Source organism: Oncorhynchus tshawytscha, linkage group LG11 (assembly GCF_018296145.1).
Source record: "Oncorhynchus tshawytscha isolate Ot180627B linkage group LG11, Otsh_v2.0, whole genome shotgun sequence".
Taxonomy (NCBI): domain Eukaryota; kingdom Metazoa; phylum Chordata; class Actinopteri; order Salmoniformes; family Salmonidae; genus Oncorhynchus; species Oncorhynchus tshawytscha.
The window spans coordinates 19,753,397-19,772,179 of NC_056439.1; the positions used below are offsets into that span (position 1 = coordinate 19,753,397).

The 18,783-nt window shown below is 42.3% G+C and overlaps 1 protein-coding gene across 1 annotated transcript in view; it reads left to right on the plus strand.

The window, feature by feature from the left end:
• Window positions 1–18,783, plus strand: part of dicer1 (dicer 1, ribonuclease type III) — a 51,153-nt gene that overhangs the window by 12,616 nt on the left and 19,754 nt on the right. The window contains 20 exon segments of the mRNA XM_042330608.1: window positions 234–396; window positions 527–657; window positions 968–1,102; window positions 1,594–1,754; window positions 2,676–2,841; window positions 3,091–3,249; window positions 5,143–5,450; window positions 5,648–5,780; window positions 5,954–6,063; window positions 6,253–6,385; window positions 8,443–8,597; window positions 8,841–8,973; window positions 9,283–9,358; window positions 9,783–9,922; window positions 12,299–12,478; window positions 12,709–12,922; window positions 13,497–13,501; window positions 17,114–17,262; window positions 17,644–17,823; window positions 18,067–18,172. Of these exon segments, the coding sequence (XP_042186542.1) occupies window positions 234–396; window positions 527–657; window positions 968–1,102; window positions 1,594–1,754; window positions 2,676–2,841; window positions 3,091–3,249; window positions 5,143–5,450; window positions 5,648–5,780; window positions 5,954–6,063; window positions 6,253–6,385; window positions 8,443–8,597; window positions 8,841–8,973; window positions 9,283–9,358; window positions 9,783–9,922; window positions 12,299–12,478; window positions 12,709–12,922; window positions 13,497–13,501; window positions 17,114–17,262; window positions 17,644–17,823; window positions 18,067–18,172 (2,937 nt within the window).

An 18,783-nucleotide genomic window follows, 5' to 3' on the forward strand; every position in this document is an offset into this window, starting at 1 on the left:
GTGACATTACTGTGCAGGCACACTAATAACAGAGTGATAGCACTGTAATAACAGAAACAACCGTAACTTAGCGGGAAGACCTTCGGGTCTAAATGTTGTTAAATAAACTGTGGGAATATTCGTCAGTGTGTGGTTATCTATCTTTATTTTTTTGTATTTTTTTGTAACCAGTTATTGAGTGTGCTTTGCACAACAGTTGAATCTAATGACTGTAACCTTCTCTTCCCTGCCAGGTTGAACTTCTTGAAGCAGCTCTTGACCACAATACTATCGTCTGTTCAAATACTGGCTCAGGGAAGACCTTTATTGCAGTACTCTTAACTAAAGAGCTTTCCCACCAAATCCGGGGAGACTTCGCCAAACATGGGAATAGGACAGTTTTCCTGGTGAACACAGGTAGCTACATTTGGAGTCACAAAGAAATCCACTATTCGGTGCATCCAAAAGTTTCACACTTCTCCCAAAGGTATGATTGAGACCATGAGATTCCTCTGTTTTCCCCTCTTTTCTTGAATGATAAATAAAGCATTGTCTGTGATTCAGCAAGCAGCTAGTGTTAGGACCCACTCTGATCTCCAGGTTGGAGAATACACCAGCGTGGAGAAGACCTCCTCATGGTCTGGGGAAAAGTGGAGCCAAGAAATGATCGAAAATCAGGTGGGGTTCATTGAACACAGATCTGGAAAATACCAATTGCTAGCAATTTTGTCATATAATTACAATTGCCAGAATAATGTACCAATTGTTACCAATTACTTTCATGATAAATACCATTGGTAATAGCATTACTAAAGTTTTCCCCTCTCAATTTCAACAACCACTGTGTAATTTCCATGAGGACTGGAAAGTTATCATTCTGTGGATGGACCCAATCAATGTCACGACACTGTAATCTATTATTCAAGGCAATATGCCATCCCTCCATCCTACCCTCCACTCATTCTCTCCATCATTTCTGTTCTTCTAGGTGCTCGTTATGACTTGCCATATCTTCCTGCATGTGCTGAAGAATGGAGTGTTGCCACTATCGAAACTCAACCTGGTGGTGTTTGATGAGTGTCACCTGGCAATCACAGACCATCCCTACCGGGAGATAATGAAGGTACAATTACAGTCTACTCTACGTAGTTATGCATTCAAGCTTCCTTCCCTGTATGGCGGGAGCCAAAGCATTATGGAGATTGGAGTTTAGTCATTATATTATTCACCATTGGAAATGAGGAAAAGTGTTGTCAGTCAGCCTTCCTTATTGAGCCCCGTTGCAGGCTGTTCAATGTTTTAGCATTTTCTGTCCTTGTATCTGTTTCTGCTATGTGAGTTTCACACAGTTTCAGTTATGTTAGGTCTGTCTCTATCTCTGTTTCAGCTATGTGAGGGCTGTCTCTATTTCTGTTTCAGCTATGCAAAGGCTATCTCTATCTCTGTTTCAGATATGTGAGGTCTGTCTATCTCCGTTTCAGCTATGTGAGAGCTGTCTCTACTGTATCTTTGTTTTCATTTATGTGAAGGCTCTCAATCTCTGTTTCATTAATGTGAGGGTTCTCTCCTCTGTTTCAGTAATGTGTGATCTGTCTCTCGCAATCTATGTTTCAGCTATGTGAAGGCTCTCTGTGCAGCCCTCGCATCCCGGGCCTCACAGCATCCATTCTGAATGGTAAATGTGACCCATCTGAACTGGAGCAGAAGATCCAGAACCTGGAGCGGATCTTAAGGAGCAATGCAGAGACCGCTACTGACCTTGTAGTCCTTGACAGGTATTGTAATAATACACACCATGGCCCATATTCATTAATTTCTTGATGCACCCATCCCGTTAGTGGGATCATTTTCGTCAACATCCGCTGAATTGCAGAGCGCCAAATTCAAATTAAATTACTACAAATATTTAATTTTCATGAAATACGCAATAAATGTTCCTTTTGTTCCATAAAGATTATTTTTATATCCAAAATACCTCCATTTGGTTGGTGCGTTATGTTTAGAAATCCACAGGCTCGAGCGGTCACAACCAGGCAGACGAAAATTCCAAATAGTATCAAACGTTTTTTTATAATCAATCCTCAGGTTGTTTTTAAAATATATAACCGATAATATTTCAAACGGACTGTACCTTCTTCAATAGGAGAGAGAGAGAAAATGTCTGCTCCAAGCTGTTGCGCATGCAAAACTCTGCTGGCACCCAGCCATACAATGACGCGATGTGATATTTCTCGCTCATTTTTCAGAATAAAAGCCTGAAACTATGTCTAAAGACTGTTCACAACATGTGGAAGCCATAGGAAAATGAATCTGGTTGATATCCCTTTAAATGGAGCGAAGGCGGGCAATGGAACAGAGAGCTTTCAGGAAAAACAGCAATTCCGGGTTGGATTTTCCTCAGGTTTTCGCCTGCAATATCAGTTCTGTTGTACTCAGACAATATTTTGACAGTTTTGGAAAGTTTAGAGTGTTTTCTCTCCTAATCTGACAATTATATGCATATTCTAGATTCTGGGCCTGAGAAATAGGCAGCTTCATTAGGGTATGTTTTTCATCCAAACATCAAAATACTGCCCCCTACACTCAACAGGTTAAGCAAGTCCTAGTAGGAGTGCTTATCTGGGAGCAGGTCCCCAACTGTCCACAATCGTATTATTTAGGATCGAAAAGGGAAAACTGAACTGTGTGTGTTTCAGATACGCTTCCCAGCCCAGAGAAGTGGTGCTGGACTGTGGACCCTACCTGGACAAGAGTGGCCTCTCTGAGTGTCTGCTGAGCAAGCTGGATGAGGCTCTCCACTTCAACGACTGCAACCTATCTGTGCCTCGAGAGGACAGAGACCCCACCTTCATAACCAAACAGGTCTGACCTTATATACATATCCAAGCTTGTATCCCAAATGGCACCATATTCCCTATATTTGTGCACTACTTTTATTCAGAGCCCTAGAGCCTAGCTTATACATCTGAGAATTGTAATTGTCTGCTTTGTCTTTAATGTCACTTGTCTGCTTTGCTGCACAAGTTGTTGTTGTTAAAGAGAATATGTTCTCAATTACTTACCTGGTTAAATAAAGGCTAAATAAAGAAATGTCTCCCTGCTCTTCCCCAGGTGCTGAGGGACTGCCGGACAGTGCTGCTGGTGCTGGGGCCATGGTGTGCCGACAAGGTGGCTGGTATCATGGTGAGGGAGCTACAGAAGTACATCAAAAACGAACAGGAAGTGATCAACAGGAAGTTCCTGCTCTTCACTGACAACATCCTGAGGAAGGTATGTCCAGTAAGCCGTCTATATACTCCTGTGTGTTTGATGTAAGGTATGTGTATACAGTTGAAGTCAGAGGTTTACATACACCTTAGCCAAATACATTTAAACTCAGTTTTTCACAATTCCTGACATTTAATCCTAGTAAAGATTTATTGTCTTAGGTCAGTTATGATCGCCACTTTATTTTAAGAATGTGAAACGTCACAATAATAGTAGAGAAAATTATTTATTTCAGCTTGTATTTCTTCCTTCACATTCCCAGTGGGTCAGAAGTTTACATACACTCAATTAGTATTTGGTAGCATTGCCTTTAAATGATTTAACTTGGGTCAAACGTTTCGGGTAGCCTTCCACAAGCTTCCCACAATAGGTTGGGTGAATATTGACCCATTCCTCCTGACAGAGCTGGGTAACTGAGTCAGGTTTGTAGGCCTCCTTGCTCGCACATGCTTTTTCAGTTCTGCCCACAAATGTTCTATGGGATTGAGGTCAGGGCTTTGTGATGGCCACTTCAATACCTTGACTTTGTTGTCCTTAAGCCATTTTGCAACAACTTTGGAAGTGTGCTTGGGGTCATTATCCATTTGGAAGACCCATTTTCGACCAAGCTTTAACTTCCTGACTGATGTCTTGAGATGTTGCTTCAATATATCGACATCATTTTCTTTCCTCATGATGCCATCCATTTTGGGAAGTGCACCAGTCCCCCTGCAGCATAGCACCTCCACAACATGATGCTGCCACCTCCGTGCTTCATGGTTGGGATGGTGTTCTTCTGCTTGCAAGCCCTCCTTTTTCTTCCAAACGTAACGATGGTCATTATGGCCAAGCAGTTCTATTTTTGTTTCATCAGGCCAGAGTACATTTTTACAAAAAGTACGATCTTTGTCCCCATGTGCAGTTGCAAACCATAGCCTGGCTTTTTGATGGCTGTTTTGGAGCAGTGGCTATTTCTTTGCTGAGTGGCCTTTCAGGTTATGTCGATATAGGACTCGTTTTACTGTGGATATAGATACTTTTGTACCTGTTTCCTCCGGCATCTTCACAAGGTCCTTTGCTGTTGTTTTGGGATTGATTTGCACTTTTCGCACCAAAGTACGTTCATCTCTAGGAGACAGAACGCGTCTCCTTCCTGAGCGGTATGATGGCTGCGTGGTCCCATGGTGTTTATACTTGTGTACTATTGTTTGTACAGGTGAACATGTACCTTCAGGCGTTTGGAAATTGCTCCCAAGGATGAACCAGACTTGTGGAGGTCTACAATTGCTTTTCTGAGGTCTTGACTGACTTCTTTGGATTTTCCCATGATGTCAAGCAAAGAGGCACTGAGTTTGAAGGTATACCTTGAAATACATCCACAGGTACACCTCCAATTGACTCAAATTATGTCAATTAGCCTATCAGAAGCTTCTATAGCCATGACATAATTTTCTGGAATTTTCCAAGCTGTGTAAAGGCACAGTCAACTTAGTGTATGTAAACGTTTGACCCACTGGAATTGTGATACAGTGAATTATAAGTGAAATAATCTCTCTGTAAACAATTGTTGGAAAAATGACTTGTGTCATGCACAAAGTAGATGTCCTAATCGACTTGCCAAAACTATAGTTTGTTAACAAGAAATTTGTGGAGTGGTTCAAAAGCGAGTTTTAATGACTCCAACCTAAGTGTATGTGAACTTCCAACTTCAACTGTACTAACTATCCCATGTGTGCATGTTGTGATTCGTATTTAGTTGAGTTCCATAAAGCACTTGGTGACAACTGTTCCTGTCGTAAGGGCTATATAAATAAATTGTCATTTGTGTTCCTGTGCAATCTACTGTGTGTGTACATAGGCAGCTGAATTTCCCCTCTGGGTATGGGCTAGTGAAGTTATTTATTACTGGTATCCTAGGTCCACGCTCTGTGCGAAGAGCACTTCTCCCCGGCTTCTTTGGACTTAAAGTTCGTGACCCCCAAGGTCATCTGTCTCTTAGAGATCCTCCATGAGTACAAGCCTTTCGAGAGGCAGCAGTTTGAGAGCGTGGAGTGGTACAACAACCGCAATGAGGACAACTACGTATCGTGGAGTGACTCCGAGGACGAAGATCAGGATGAGGAGGTGAAGGAGATGCCCGAGGCAATCTTCCCCTCGCCATTCACCAACATTCTGTGTGGGATCATCTTCGTGGATAGGCGCTACACGGCCGTCGTCCTCAACCGGTACAATTCTGGGGTTCAATGCCATTTTGGTTCAAATGTGTGATGCCTCTGCTACCTTGTCTACTTAGATTGTTAATTTTACACAGCTCAAAAGGACTTGTCACCATATAGGAAGAAAATAATAAAAATATCTTATTTTGGGAGGATTTAGGTTGTCTTAATACCATTTCCATGATTATTGTCCCTCTTTGTGTCAGGCTGATAAAAGAGGCCGGGAAGCAGGACACAGAGCTGGCCTACATCAGCAGTAACTTCATCACAGGCCACAGCATCGGCAAGAACCAGCCACGCAACAAACAGTTGGAGGTGGAATTCAGGAAGCAGGAAGAGGTAAGAACATATTGGCTCCATTTTGTATTTTCGGACATCATCGTCTGTAGATACATCGAATTTGACCTACCCCTACATTTGTATGTCCATCCATCCACGCCTAACTCCATCCATCCATCCATCCACCCATTACATCCATCCACGCCTAACTACCTTACATCATCATCCCTCAGGTTCTGCATAAGTTCCGAGCCCACGAGACCAACCTGCTCATAGCGACCAGCATCGTGGAGGAAGGAGTGGATATTCCCAAATGTAATCTGGTGGTGCGTTTCGACTGCCCATTGAGTACAGGTACAGCACTGCTTGTCTATCCACTTCCTTGTTGCTTCCTGCCCATTGGGCTATTTGATATTGTTGTTGATATTATTACACTTCCCCTCCCTTTTCTATACTGTTTTGTTCTTCTTTTTTAATCATGTAAAGTGTGTTGTGACCCCTGTTAAATTCACTTTAAATAAATGTTAATTTGACTCGACTACAGGTCCTACGTTCAGTCTAAAGGCCGAGCCAGAGCTCCTGTATCCAACTACATCATGCTGGCTGACAGTGAGAGGGCCAAGGCCTTCGAGGATGACCTGAAGACCTACAAGGCCATAGAGAAGGTGTGGTTTTCAGAGCCTGTCCTCAAGACCTCAATGTGTGTGTCTGTGAGGTATGATCACACAGTGATTCTCAGAGATTCTCTAAGTATGCATCTACAGTTGAAGTCGGAAGTTTACATACACTTAGGTTGGAGTTATTAAAACCCGCTTTTCAACCACTCCACAAATTTCTTGTTAACAAACTATAGTTTTGGCAAGTCGGTTAGGACATCTACTTTGTGCATGACACAAGTAATTTTTCCAACAATTTAATTATTTTACTTATAATTCACTGTATCACAATTCCAGTGGGTCAGAAGTTTACATACACTAAGTTGACTGTGCCTTTAAACATTTTGGAAAATTCCAGACAATGTTGTCATGGCTTTAGAATGTTCTGATAGGCTAATTGACGTCATTTGAGTAAATTGGAGGTGTACATGTGCAGGTATATCAAGGCCCTACTTTCAAACTCGGTGCCTCTTTGCTTGACATGTGAAAATCAAAAGAAAGACCTCAGCCAAGTCTGGTTCATCCTTGGGAGCAATTTCCAAATGCCTCAAGGTACCACGTTCATCTGTACAAACAATAGTACTTAAGTATAAACACCATGGGACCATGCAGCCGTCATACCGCTCAGGAAGGAGACGCGTTCTGTCTCCTAGAGAGGAATGTACTTTGGTGCGAAAAGTGCAAATCAATTCCAGAACAACAGCAAAGGACCTTGTGAAGATGCCGGAGGAAACACGTACAAAAGTATCTATATCCACATTAAAATGAGTCCTATATCGACATAACCTGAAAGGCCGCTCAGCAAGGAAGAAGCCACTGCTCCAAAACAGCCATCAAAAAGCCAGACTACGGTTTGCAACTGCACATGGGGACAAAGATTGTACTTTTTGGAGAAATGTCCTCTGGTCTGATGAAACAAAAATAGAACTGTTAGTTATGTTATGTTTGGAGGAAAAAGGGGGAGGCTTGTAAGCCGAAGAACACTATCCCAACCGTGAAGCACGGGGGTGGCAGAATCATGTTGTGGGGGTGCTTTGCTGCAGGATTGACTTGTGCACTTCACAAAATAGATGGCGTCATGAGGAATAAAAATTATGAGGATACATTGAAGCAACATCTCAAGACTTCAGTCAGGAAGTTAAAGCTTTGACGCAAATATGTCTTCCAAATGGACAATGACCCCAGGCATACTTCCAAAGTACAAAATACTGTCAAAATGGCTTAAGGACAACAAAGTCAAGATATTGAAGTGGCCATCACAAAGCCCTGACCTCAATCCCATAGAACATATTTGGGCAGAACTGAAAAAGCGTGTGCGAGCAAGGAGGCCTACAAACCTGGCTCAGTTACACCAGCTCTGTCAGGAGGAATGGGCCAATATTCACCCAACTTATTGTGGGAAGCTTGTGGAAGGCTACCTGAAATGTTTGACTCAAGTTAAACAATTTAAAAGCAATGCTACCAAATTCTAATTGGGTGTATGTAAACGTCTGACCCACTGGGAATGTGATGAAAGAAATAAAAGCTGAAATAAATAATTCTCTACTATTATTCTGACATTTCACATTCTTAAAATAAGGTGGTGATCCTGACTGACCTAAGACAGGGAATTTTTACTTGGATTAAATGTCAGGAATTGTGAAAAACGGAGTTTAAATGTTTTTGTCTAAGGTATATGTAAACTTCTGACTTCAACTGTATATAGGGAATAGGGTGCCATTTGGGACTCAGCCAAAGTTATCTTCCTGTGTTTGCTGATTCTGGTTTCACCATAATCCACTCAATTATGTTCAATTGATTTGTGTGTCTGTTTGGGGAACACTGGTTTTCAGAGCCTGTCCACAAGGGCCATCCTTGAGTGATATGTGAGGTCATTGGTGAATGCTGCTTAATTGTGGAAGTAATCCTTTCACATAAATCAAGTTTTGATGTCAAGGGGATTTTGACGTGTACGTTTGAGAAAAGGAAAATGGGAACCCTGATGAAAAATGTTTTTCTGTGTTTCTCTACTATTATTGTGACAACCCTAATACTGACGAATGTAGAACTTCTCTTGATCTCTCCAGATGCTGAGGAATAAGTGTTCCAAGGCAGCAGGGGTCGGTGAGTTTGAGGTGGAACAGGAGCTGGATGATGACAACATCCTGCCTCCCTACGTGCTCCGCTCTGAGGACGGAGGGTCCCGCGTCACCATCAACACGGCCATCGGACACATCAACGGGTAAGAGGAAATGGGGACTGCTTTGCTTCCTTGAAAAATCTAAAAAGGGTTCTAAAAAAGGGTGCTTTGTGGCAACAAGACTAAATACAATGAGAACAAAGTAAGTTGTGTCAAAATACTAAAATTATAAGCAGGCGTTGTTGCTAAATTGGATTTTAAGATTACATTTTTGTTGGTTCTTGTTTTCATTTTGCTGTTGGTGGTCTGGCGTGCTAATGTCCCTCTCCCCCATGGCTGCCCCAGATACTGTGCCCGTCTGCCCAGTGACCCATTTACCCACCTGGCACCCAAGTGTAAGACCAAGGAGCTTCAGGATGGGCGCTACAAGTCAACCCTCTACCTGCCCATCAACTCCCCTCTACGGGTGCCCGTCGCTGTGAGTCTGCAGGCTTTCGTCATTGATTGGATTTGCATCCCAAATGGCACCCTATTCCCTATATATTCCATCTCTGATCAAATGTAGTGTATTATACAGGGAAAAGGGTGCCTTTTGAGACATACATAATTATACAGTGCTTCCAGGTGCTCAAAGGGCTGTAGTAGGCTACATAGTAAGCAGGAAATTCACCTCATCCACCAGCATTGTTTAGCACCCACTGTTTCTATTCGGGACATCAAGATTCACCTAATGGTGTGTATAATGGATGTCTTTGAGACAAATGTACACTTTGTTTTGTCACTGCAGGGGCCGACAATGAACTGTGCAAGACTGGCAGAGAAAGCAGTAGCACTGCTTTGTTGTGAAAAGCTTCACAAAAAAGGTAAATAAAATGCAGCTATTTGATTGGTAGAATATTATTCTTGTAGTGCTCACTGCTAGCCTGGGTACCAGTCTGTTTAGCTAACATTCTACTACTTGTACTCTGTGTCATTATGCCAAAGGTTATTCCATGTTTAGGATGACCGGAGTGGAATGATAGCTAAACAGACTGGTTCCCAGACTAACTCACTGCAGCTAGTCCCAGAATGCATCTCTCCCTCCCTCCCCATCTCTCTTTCTGTCTTCCTCCGTCAAATCTCCCTCTCTCTTCAAGCTTGTGGGGAATGTAATTGAATTTGATGGGGTGGGGGGTTCTCTGTGTGGTTGGAGAAGAGGGGAACCTGGTATTAACTGCTGTGACATATTTAACTTCATTTTGCCAAAGGGAAATAGTAGATAAATCTCTCTCTCCCTCCCTCTCCCAGGTGAGTTAGATGACCACTTGATGCCTGTGGGGAAGGAGACAGTGAAGTATGAGGAGGAGCTGGATCTCTATGACGAGGAGGAGACCAGTGTTCCAGGCAGGCCAGGATCCACCAAGAGGAGGCAGTGCTACCCTAAAGCTGTGAGTACTCATCACTGATGCATCGCAAATGGAACCCTATTCTCAATACACTGAACACCTTCCTAATATTGAGTTGTACCCCTTTTTGCCCTCAGAACAGCCTCAATTCATCGGGCATGGACTCTACAAGGTGTCAAATGCGTTCCACAGGGATGCTGGCCCATGTTGACTCCAGTGCTTCCCACAGTTGTGTCAAGTTGGCTGGATGTCCTTTGGGTGGTGGACCATTCTGTATCACAACCGGCCGTGATTGGGAGCCCCATAGGACGGTGCACAATTGGCCGAGCGTCGTCCGGGTTTGGCCGGTGTAGGCTGTCATTGTAAATAACAATTTGTTCTTAGCTGACTTGCGTAGTTAAATAAAGGTTAAATAAATGAGAATCTTGATACACATGGGAAACTGTTGAGCCTGAAAAACCCAGCAGGGCTTGGCACCCTCTACCATGCCCCTTTCAAAGGCACCCTCTGAATGGCATACATACACAATCCATGTCTCAAGGGTTAAAAATCCTTCTTTAACCTGCCTCCTCCCCTTCATCTACACTGATTGAATTGGATTTAACAGGTGACATCAATAAGGGATCATAGCATTCACTTGGTCAGTCTATGTCATGGAAAGAGCAAGTGTCCTTAATGTTTTGTATACTCTGTTTATACTGTAGTGCAGTACTTTTTACTGGGGCTGTTTTCATTGCTGATACAGTGCCTTGCAAAAGTATTCATCCCCCTTGGCATTTTCCTATTTTGTTGCATTACAACCTGTAATTAAAATAGATTTTTATTTGTATTTCATGTAATGGACATACATAAAATAGTCCAACTTGGTGAAGTGAAATGAAAAAAAAATACATTTTTAAATCAATTTAAAAAAAATTAAAACTGAAAAGTGGTGCGTGTAGATCTATTCACCCCCTTTGCTATGAAGCCCCTAAATAAGATCTTGTGCAACCAATTACCTTCAGAAGTCACATAATTAGTTAAATAAAGTCCACCTGTGTGCTATCTATGTGTCACAAGATCTCAGTTCTGAAAGGCCCCAGAGTCTGCAACACCATTAGGCAAGGGGCACCACCAAGCAAGCGCCACCATCAAGACCTAGGAGCTCTCCAAACAAGTCAGGGACAAAGTTGTGGAGAAGTACAGATCAGGGTTGGGTTATAAAAAAAATATCAGAAACTTTATTATTAAAAAATGGAAAGAATATGGCACCACAACAAACCTGTCAAGAGAGGGCCGCCCACCAAAACTCACAGACCAGGCAAGGAGGGGATTAATCAGAGAGGCAACAAAGAGACCAAAGATAACCCTGAAGGAGCTGCAAAGCTCCACAACGGAGATTGGAGTATCTGTCCATATGACCTCTTTAAGCTGTACACGCCACGGAGCTGGGCTTTACGGAAGAGTGTCCAGAAAGAAATAAGCAAACACGTTTAGTGTTCGCCAAAAGGCAAGTGGGAGACTCACCAAACATATGTAAGAAGGTACTCTGGTCAGATGAGATTAAAATTGAGCTTTTTGGCCATAAAGGAAAACGCTGTCTGGTGCAAACCCAACACCTCTCCTCACCCCGAGAACAACATCCCATGGTGGTGGCAGCATCATGCTGTGGGGATGTTTTTCATCGGCAAGGACTGGGAAACTGGTCAGAATTGAAGGAATGATGGATGGCACTCAATACAAGGAAATTCTTGAGGGAAACCTGTTTCAGTCTTCCAGAGATTATAGACTGGGACAGAGGTTCACCTTCCAGCAGGACAATGACCCTAAGCATACTGCTAAAGCAACACTCGAGTGGTTTAAGGGGAAACATTTAAATATCTTGTAATGGCCTAATTGAAGCCCATACCACAATCCAATTGAGAATCTGTGGTATGACTTAAAGATTGTTGTACACCAGCGGAACCCATCCAACTTGAAGCAGCTGGAGCAGTTTTGCCTTGAAGAATGGGCAAAAATCCCAGTGGCTCGATGTGCCAATCTTATAGAGACATACCCCAAGAGACTTGCAGCTGTAATTGCTGCAAAAGGTGGCTCGACAAAGTATTGACTTTGGGGGGGATGAATAGTTATGCACGCTCAAGTTTGAATTTTTTGGGGTCTTATTTCTTGTTTGTTTCACAATAAAACATATTTTGTATCTTCACAGTGGAAGGCATGTTGTGATGCCAAGGGGGGGAATACTTTCGCAAGCCACTGTATGGTGCCTCTCATCTAAATGGTGTGGAACTGCTTCCTCTCCTTGGCTACTGTCTGATTCTCTTCACCCAGAAGTGTTCACTCATTCATTTCCTCCCCCATGGATGTAAACATAATTCACTGGTGGAAAAATGAGGGTGGAAACTCGTTTTCACCAATCCAATGCTGTTTTCACCCCAGATACCGGAGTGTCTTCGGCACAGTTACCATGTACCGCAGCAGTCTTACTACCTGTATGTGGTCGGCATGGTCCTCACCACCCCTCTGCCTGATGAGCTCAACTTCCGCCGCAGGAAGCTCTACCCTCCAGAAGACTCTACCAGGTGCTTCAGCATCCTGACCGCCAAACCTATACCTCGGGTAAGGAACACACACACCTATCTCAGTTTCCCATTTCATTGTTTACGGGTAGGTCCTCTAAGCAATATTTAGGGATGCAAACATTAACAATTTCTATTGAAACTGATCGAGAACATATTTTTCTAGGAAGCAACAGCTAGACAGCAGGGCCCACTTGATTTTCCAAAGTTAGTATGGCCTTTATTAAGTGTACATTGTAACTCACCTAACCCCCTCATCCCTCTCCACAGATTCCCCATTTTCCTGTTTACACACGGTCTGGTGAGGTGACCATCTCCATCGAGCTCCAGAAGGCAGGGTTCACCCTGAGTGCTATCCAGCTGGACCTGATCACCAGATTACACCAGTACATCTTCTCTCACATCCTCCGCCTGGAGAAACCTGCTTTGGAGTTCAAACCCACGCAGGCCGACTCAGCCTACTGCGTTCTACCTCTCAATGTTGGTGAGTTAGTCTGCTGTGTGCTACCGCTCAATGTTGGTGACATGTACACTCAGCCTACTGTTAGATACACACAGTCTGCGTCTCAGTGTTGGTGAGTGAGAGCCCAACGTTGCGCACGTACTGTAGGCCTTACTCCATTAGTAAGCCTATGGGTGGGTACCAAATGGCACTCTATTCCCTTTTATAGTGCACTCATTTTGAGCAGGCCACATAGGGATGCGTACTGTGTCAAATAGAGTTGGGCAGTATACACATTTTCATACTCTGTTTAACGGTATTACCAGTAGTGCACACAAGGGGCGAAATGTATTTTAAAATGTTAAAAAGCCCATAAAACGTAATTTGCCAGAATGCTAACAAAATTCTAGCAAGTACTAAGGAATCCCCATAGCAGATGCTAGGTAAGTGCTCTCTAGCGAATGCAAATACTTCTGAGACAGACAGCTCAGCTCATAAAGTTACACAAGTATCTCAAAATGCAGTTTGCAGCACACACAAAATAAATCTTAGACAGGAGGGATCTTAATCCAGGAGGGAATTGTCTCTGCTGCTGCAAGAAGCTTGATCACACAAGCTAACGTTAACCACTTGGCTAATGTTAGCAAGTTAGCAAAACACATCTGGAGAGAATTTATTTGCCACATCTTAGATAGCTACCTTAATAATTATAAGATCTATAGCTGGCAAACATTATTATTGAAATTCATAGAAGTGCAACTTGATCACCTCACTTAAGTTACGCCGCAGGAGTGATTCATCTCTCGATGCTCCCATTTTGCTCATTGTGATCCTAAACAAACAAAGGTGACTGTCTCAAGCAGCTGTTTTGGGAAATTATTACTGGTAAGGTTCATAATGAAAGATAATCTAACAGGCAAAATTATTAATGCGATCTGCTTTATATATTACCTAGTGCACAAGTTGACTACAGGTATTTACAGTTGAAGTCGGAAGTTTACATATACCTTAGACAAATACATTTAAACTCAGTATTTCACAATTCCTGACATTTAATCCTGGTAAAAATTCCCTGTTTTAGTTCAGTTAGGATCACCACTTTATTTTAAGAATGTGAAATGTCAAGAGTAATAGTAGAGAGAATGATTTATTTCAGCTTTTATTTTTTTCATCACATTTCCATTGGGTCAAGTTTACATACACTCAATTAGTATTTGGTAGCATTGCCTTGAAATTGTTTAACTTGGGACAAACATTTCGGGTAGCCTTCCACAATTTTGGCCCATTCCTCCTGACAGAGCTGGTGTAACTGAGTCAGGTTTGTAGCCTCCTTGCTTGCACATGCTTTTTCAGTTCTGCCCACAAATTTTCTATGGGATTGAGGTCAGGGCTGTGTGATGGCCACTCCAACACCTTGACTTTGTTGTCCTTAAGCCATTTTGCCACAACTTTGGAAGCATGCTTGGGGTCATTTTCCATTTGGAAGACCCATTCACAAACAAGCTTTAACTTCCTGACGGATGTCTTGAGATGTTGCTTCAATATATCCACATAATTTTCATCCCTCATGATGCCATCTATTTTGTGAAGTGCACCAGTTCCTCCTGCAGCAAAGCACCCCCACAACATGATGCTGGCACCCCCGTGCTTCACGGTTGGGATGGTGTTCTTCGGCTTGTAAGATGTTCTTCGGCCCCTTTTTCCTCCAAACGTAATGATGGTCATTATGGCCAAACAGTTCTATTTTGGTTTCGTCAGACCAGAGGACATTTCTCCAAAAAGTATGATCTTTGTCCCCATGTGCAGTTGCAAACCGTAGTCTGTTTTTTTGATGGCGGTTTTGGAGCAGTGGATTCTTCCTTGCTGAGTGGCCTTTCAGGTTATGTTGATATAGGACTCAGTTTACTGTGGATATAGATACTTTGTAACTGTTTCCTCCAGCGTCTTCACAATTTCCTTTGCTGTTATTTTGGGATTGATTTGCACTTTTTGCACCAAAGTACGTTCACCTCTAGGAGACAGAACGCGTCTCCTTCCTGAGCGGTATGACGGCTCCATGGTCCCATGGTGTTTATACTTGCGTACTGTCGTGTCTTTACTATCATTAAATTGAAGACTTATAGTTTTTATCAAATATTCTCTGTAATTAGTATTACGCGATCAACTGATTAATCATCTAACTGTAATTAACTAGGAAGTCGGGCACCAAGGAAAAATATTCAGATTACAAGGTTATAATTTCCTAATAATAACCTTTCAGATATTTTCATATCGGATCCATAGTGTTCTGATTAATGATTTATTTATTTTACCTCACGTTAGTGTCATTCCAAACGTCGTAAATTGTTGGTGTCTGCATGAACCCAGTCTTCACTATGAGTCATCCGTACATCAATTGTCTTAAATCATTTATGTATTACTAACTAAGTAATTCACAGAAATGCACAAACAAACAAACAAGGTAAATGTGGTTACAAGAAATGATATGGGGAATGTGCCCTAGTGGGCTAAACCGGCATTGCGGCTTGTTAGACAAAAGGGGAAGTGGGGGTCAACTGAGATGAGACACTACAAAGTTGATAATTATAACATTTGAAATGCTAATCCTTTGCACATGAATGCTCACTCATTCGGGAACAATTGTCATCAATATATATATTTACGCTCAGTTTGTCGTCGGGATCTTTGTTGAAAAGTTTGTTTCTGTTGGAGAGTTTTGTCCCCTCTCTCTCTCTCTCTCTCTCTCTCTCTCTCTCTCTCTCTCTCTCTCTCTCTCTCGGTTAGAGGGGATAGTTCAGAGGGACATTCATTCGTTTGTCATGGAATGGATGTTTTGGCGGTTGTTGTTCTTCGCGTTCAATGATACCGAATTCCTAGCTGCAGACTAGTATTTAATATCAAAGACTTGTTCTTATTCTGTCGGTATCGGTAGTCTAAGAGTTTAACCACGTGGTATGGTTAAAAGATTCAGCAATGGTCTACAACCTTCGTCCTCTCCTAATGGAGAAAAACATTGTCTGGTGATAATTTCTCAAAGTTGGGTTTTATTCGGAATTGCAGAAAAGGGCTGTCCCAGGATGCCTGACCCTAAACTGGGCTCAGGGGCGGTCCTCTGATTTAGTTAACTCCAATTCCCTTTTTGAGTTTTCCTTCATTAAACAGTCCAAAATCACATTGTAAAATTGTATAAACAGTATGATACTCACTCATTCATCTTATACAACAATTAGATGTAAACCTCATATCTGAGGCTGTTATATAAACAGTGTTATGGTAATGTGGCCTCACCGTCTCCCATGAGCTTCCCCAAGTTGTAACAAACGGACCAGTTCGTAGCTGGATTCTTCACCGATGTTTTATACTTTCTCCGGAACATGAAATGTGTTCGTACCTCAAGTTCTGTGAGGTGGAAGAAATTCCTTTGTTCTCTATGAAAATTTACTCTGCCTCTTATACTGTGTGGCTATGTGGCAGGGTATTCTCCTCAGGAATATACAACCTCTCTCTGACCACAGCAGCTTAGTTGAAGGGGGAGGTAGGGAGAGGGGGATGGGGCTTGCTATACCCAAAGAGGGCAACATCATGATAGTACTATTGTTTGCACAGATGAACGTGGTACCTTCAAGCATTTGGAAATGGCTCCCAAGGATGAACCAGACTTATGGATGTCTACAAAAAAAATTCAGAGGTCTTGGCTGATTTCTTTTGATTTTCCCATGATGTCAAGCAAAGAGGCACGGAGTTTGAAGGTAGGCCTTGAAATACATCCACAGGTACACCTCAAATTGACTCAAATGATGTCAATTAGCCTATCAGAAGCTTCTAAAGCCATGGTGTAATTTTCTGAAATTTTCTGACCCACTTGAATTGTGATACAGTGAATTATAAGTGAAATAATCTGTCTGTAAACAATTGTTGGAAAAAGTACTTGTGTCATGCACAAAGTAGATGTCCTAACCGACTTGCCAAAACTATAGTTTGTTAACAAGAAACTTGTGTAGTGGTTGAAAAACGAGTTTAAATGACTCCAACATAAGTGTATGTAAACTTCTGACTTTTATAAAAAAGCGGTATTGTAAAATCATACTGAGGGTGTTTCGAAATACCCTGGGATATGCTGTAAATACGGTATACCACCCAACCCTAGTGTCAAATCAGTGAATTTCCAATGTCTGAAAGTATTCATTCACCATGTAAACTTCCATTGTTTACATTTTCTGTTCTTCCAGTGAGGATTCCATCACTCTAGATTTGGACTTTCAATTCATGGAGGACATAGAGAAGTCTGAGGCTCGTACTGGCATTCCTACCACCCTGTACACCAAGCAGAACCCCTTCACCTTCAAACTGGAAGACTACCAAGACGCTGTCATCATTCCACGGTACGCTGCTTGCTTCGCTACATACCCCTCCCTGACTGAGGAGCCAAATAGCTCCCTATATTTTGTGCACTTCTTTTGACCAGGGTCCATAGGGAAGAGACTTGATTTAAACAGCATACAATTAATTTTATATGAGCCATAAGATTATACACTAAGATTATATCAACGCAACATGTAAAGTGTTGGTCCCATGTTTCATGAGCTGAAATAAAAGATCCCAGAAATGTTCCATATGCACAAAAAACGTTTCTCGTTCAACCGGATATTAGGAATGTGTTCTTCATGTTTTTTTTACACTCAGTGTATATCTTCACTGTTCCATTTATGCCAACCCTTGACCTCTAATCCCTGTCTCTCGCTCTCTCTCTCTGTCTCTCTCAGGTATCGTAACTTTGACCAGCCTCACCGTTTCTACGTGGCTGACGTTTACACAGACCTCACACCACTTAGCAAGTTCCCGTCACCGGAGTATGAGACTTTTGCTGAGTACTACAAAACCAAGTACAACCTGGACCTATCCAATGTAAACCAGCCACTATTGGATGTCGACCACACCTCACGGTGAGAGAGAGGAGAGGTGGAAGGAGGAGGAAGGACGGAGAGAGAGGAAAATGTATGCTATTCAACTCTCCATCATCATAAGGATGGCCTTATGAGGTCTCTCAGACCTCCATGGATGGTGGGGGGGAGCACCATCAAAATAAAAAGATATGGGAAGAACACTTTATCTGTACTTTTACACCCATGAAGGTTACTGTATCTGAACTACTGTGTAACTCATCCAGTTCTGACCTCTGCCTGCAGACTGAACCTGTTAACCCCTCGCCACCTGAACCAGAAGGGGAAAGCACTGCCCCTCAGCAGTGCAGAGAAGAGGAAGGCCAAGTGGGAGAGTCTACAGAACAAACAGGTAATCAAGTCTACATGCAAAGCCATGGATCCACCTTCCACCATATTTAGAGATGAACCAATGGCTGAAGACTAACTCTGAAGATGGTCTAAAACAGGGTTCCCCAACTGGCGGTCCGTGGGCCGAATTTGGCCCGCTGGTGATTGTGTTTGGCCCCCCATGTTTTCTGAGCAAATAAACATTTTTTTAATTGTTACAAGTAAAAGACTGCACAAACATCAGCAAATCAGCTGCAAGTGAGTAACATTTTGGAAATCTGTTCTAAGTATTCCCACGCATAATATATGGTTGTATACAAATGTATGCAAGGTTTCAAATTATTATGTTTTTGCCCTAAAACCACTGTCTTTTATGACCGAAAATAGCTTTTGGATATCAGGACAGTGATTATTCACCTCGTATTGGACAAAGGTTTTTCTTTAACGACGCAAAGGAATTTACTTCAGACACCGGACAATGCCCAAATCCCATTCGCATGAAGAAGAGACAGAGATATTGGGGACTTACAGTACCAGTCAAAAGTCTGGACACATCTATTCATTCAAGGGTTTTGCTTTATTTTTGCTATTTTCTACATTGTAGAATAATAGTGAAGAATAACACATATGGAA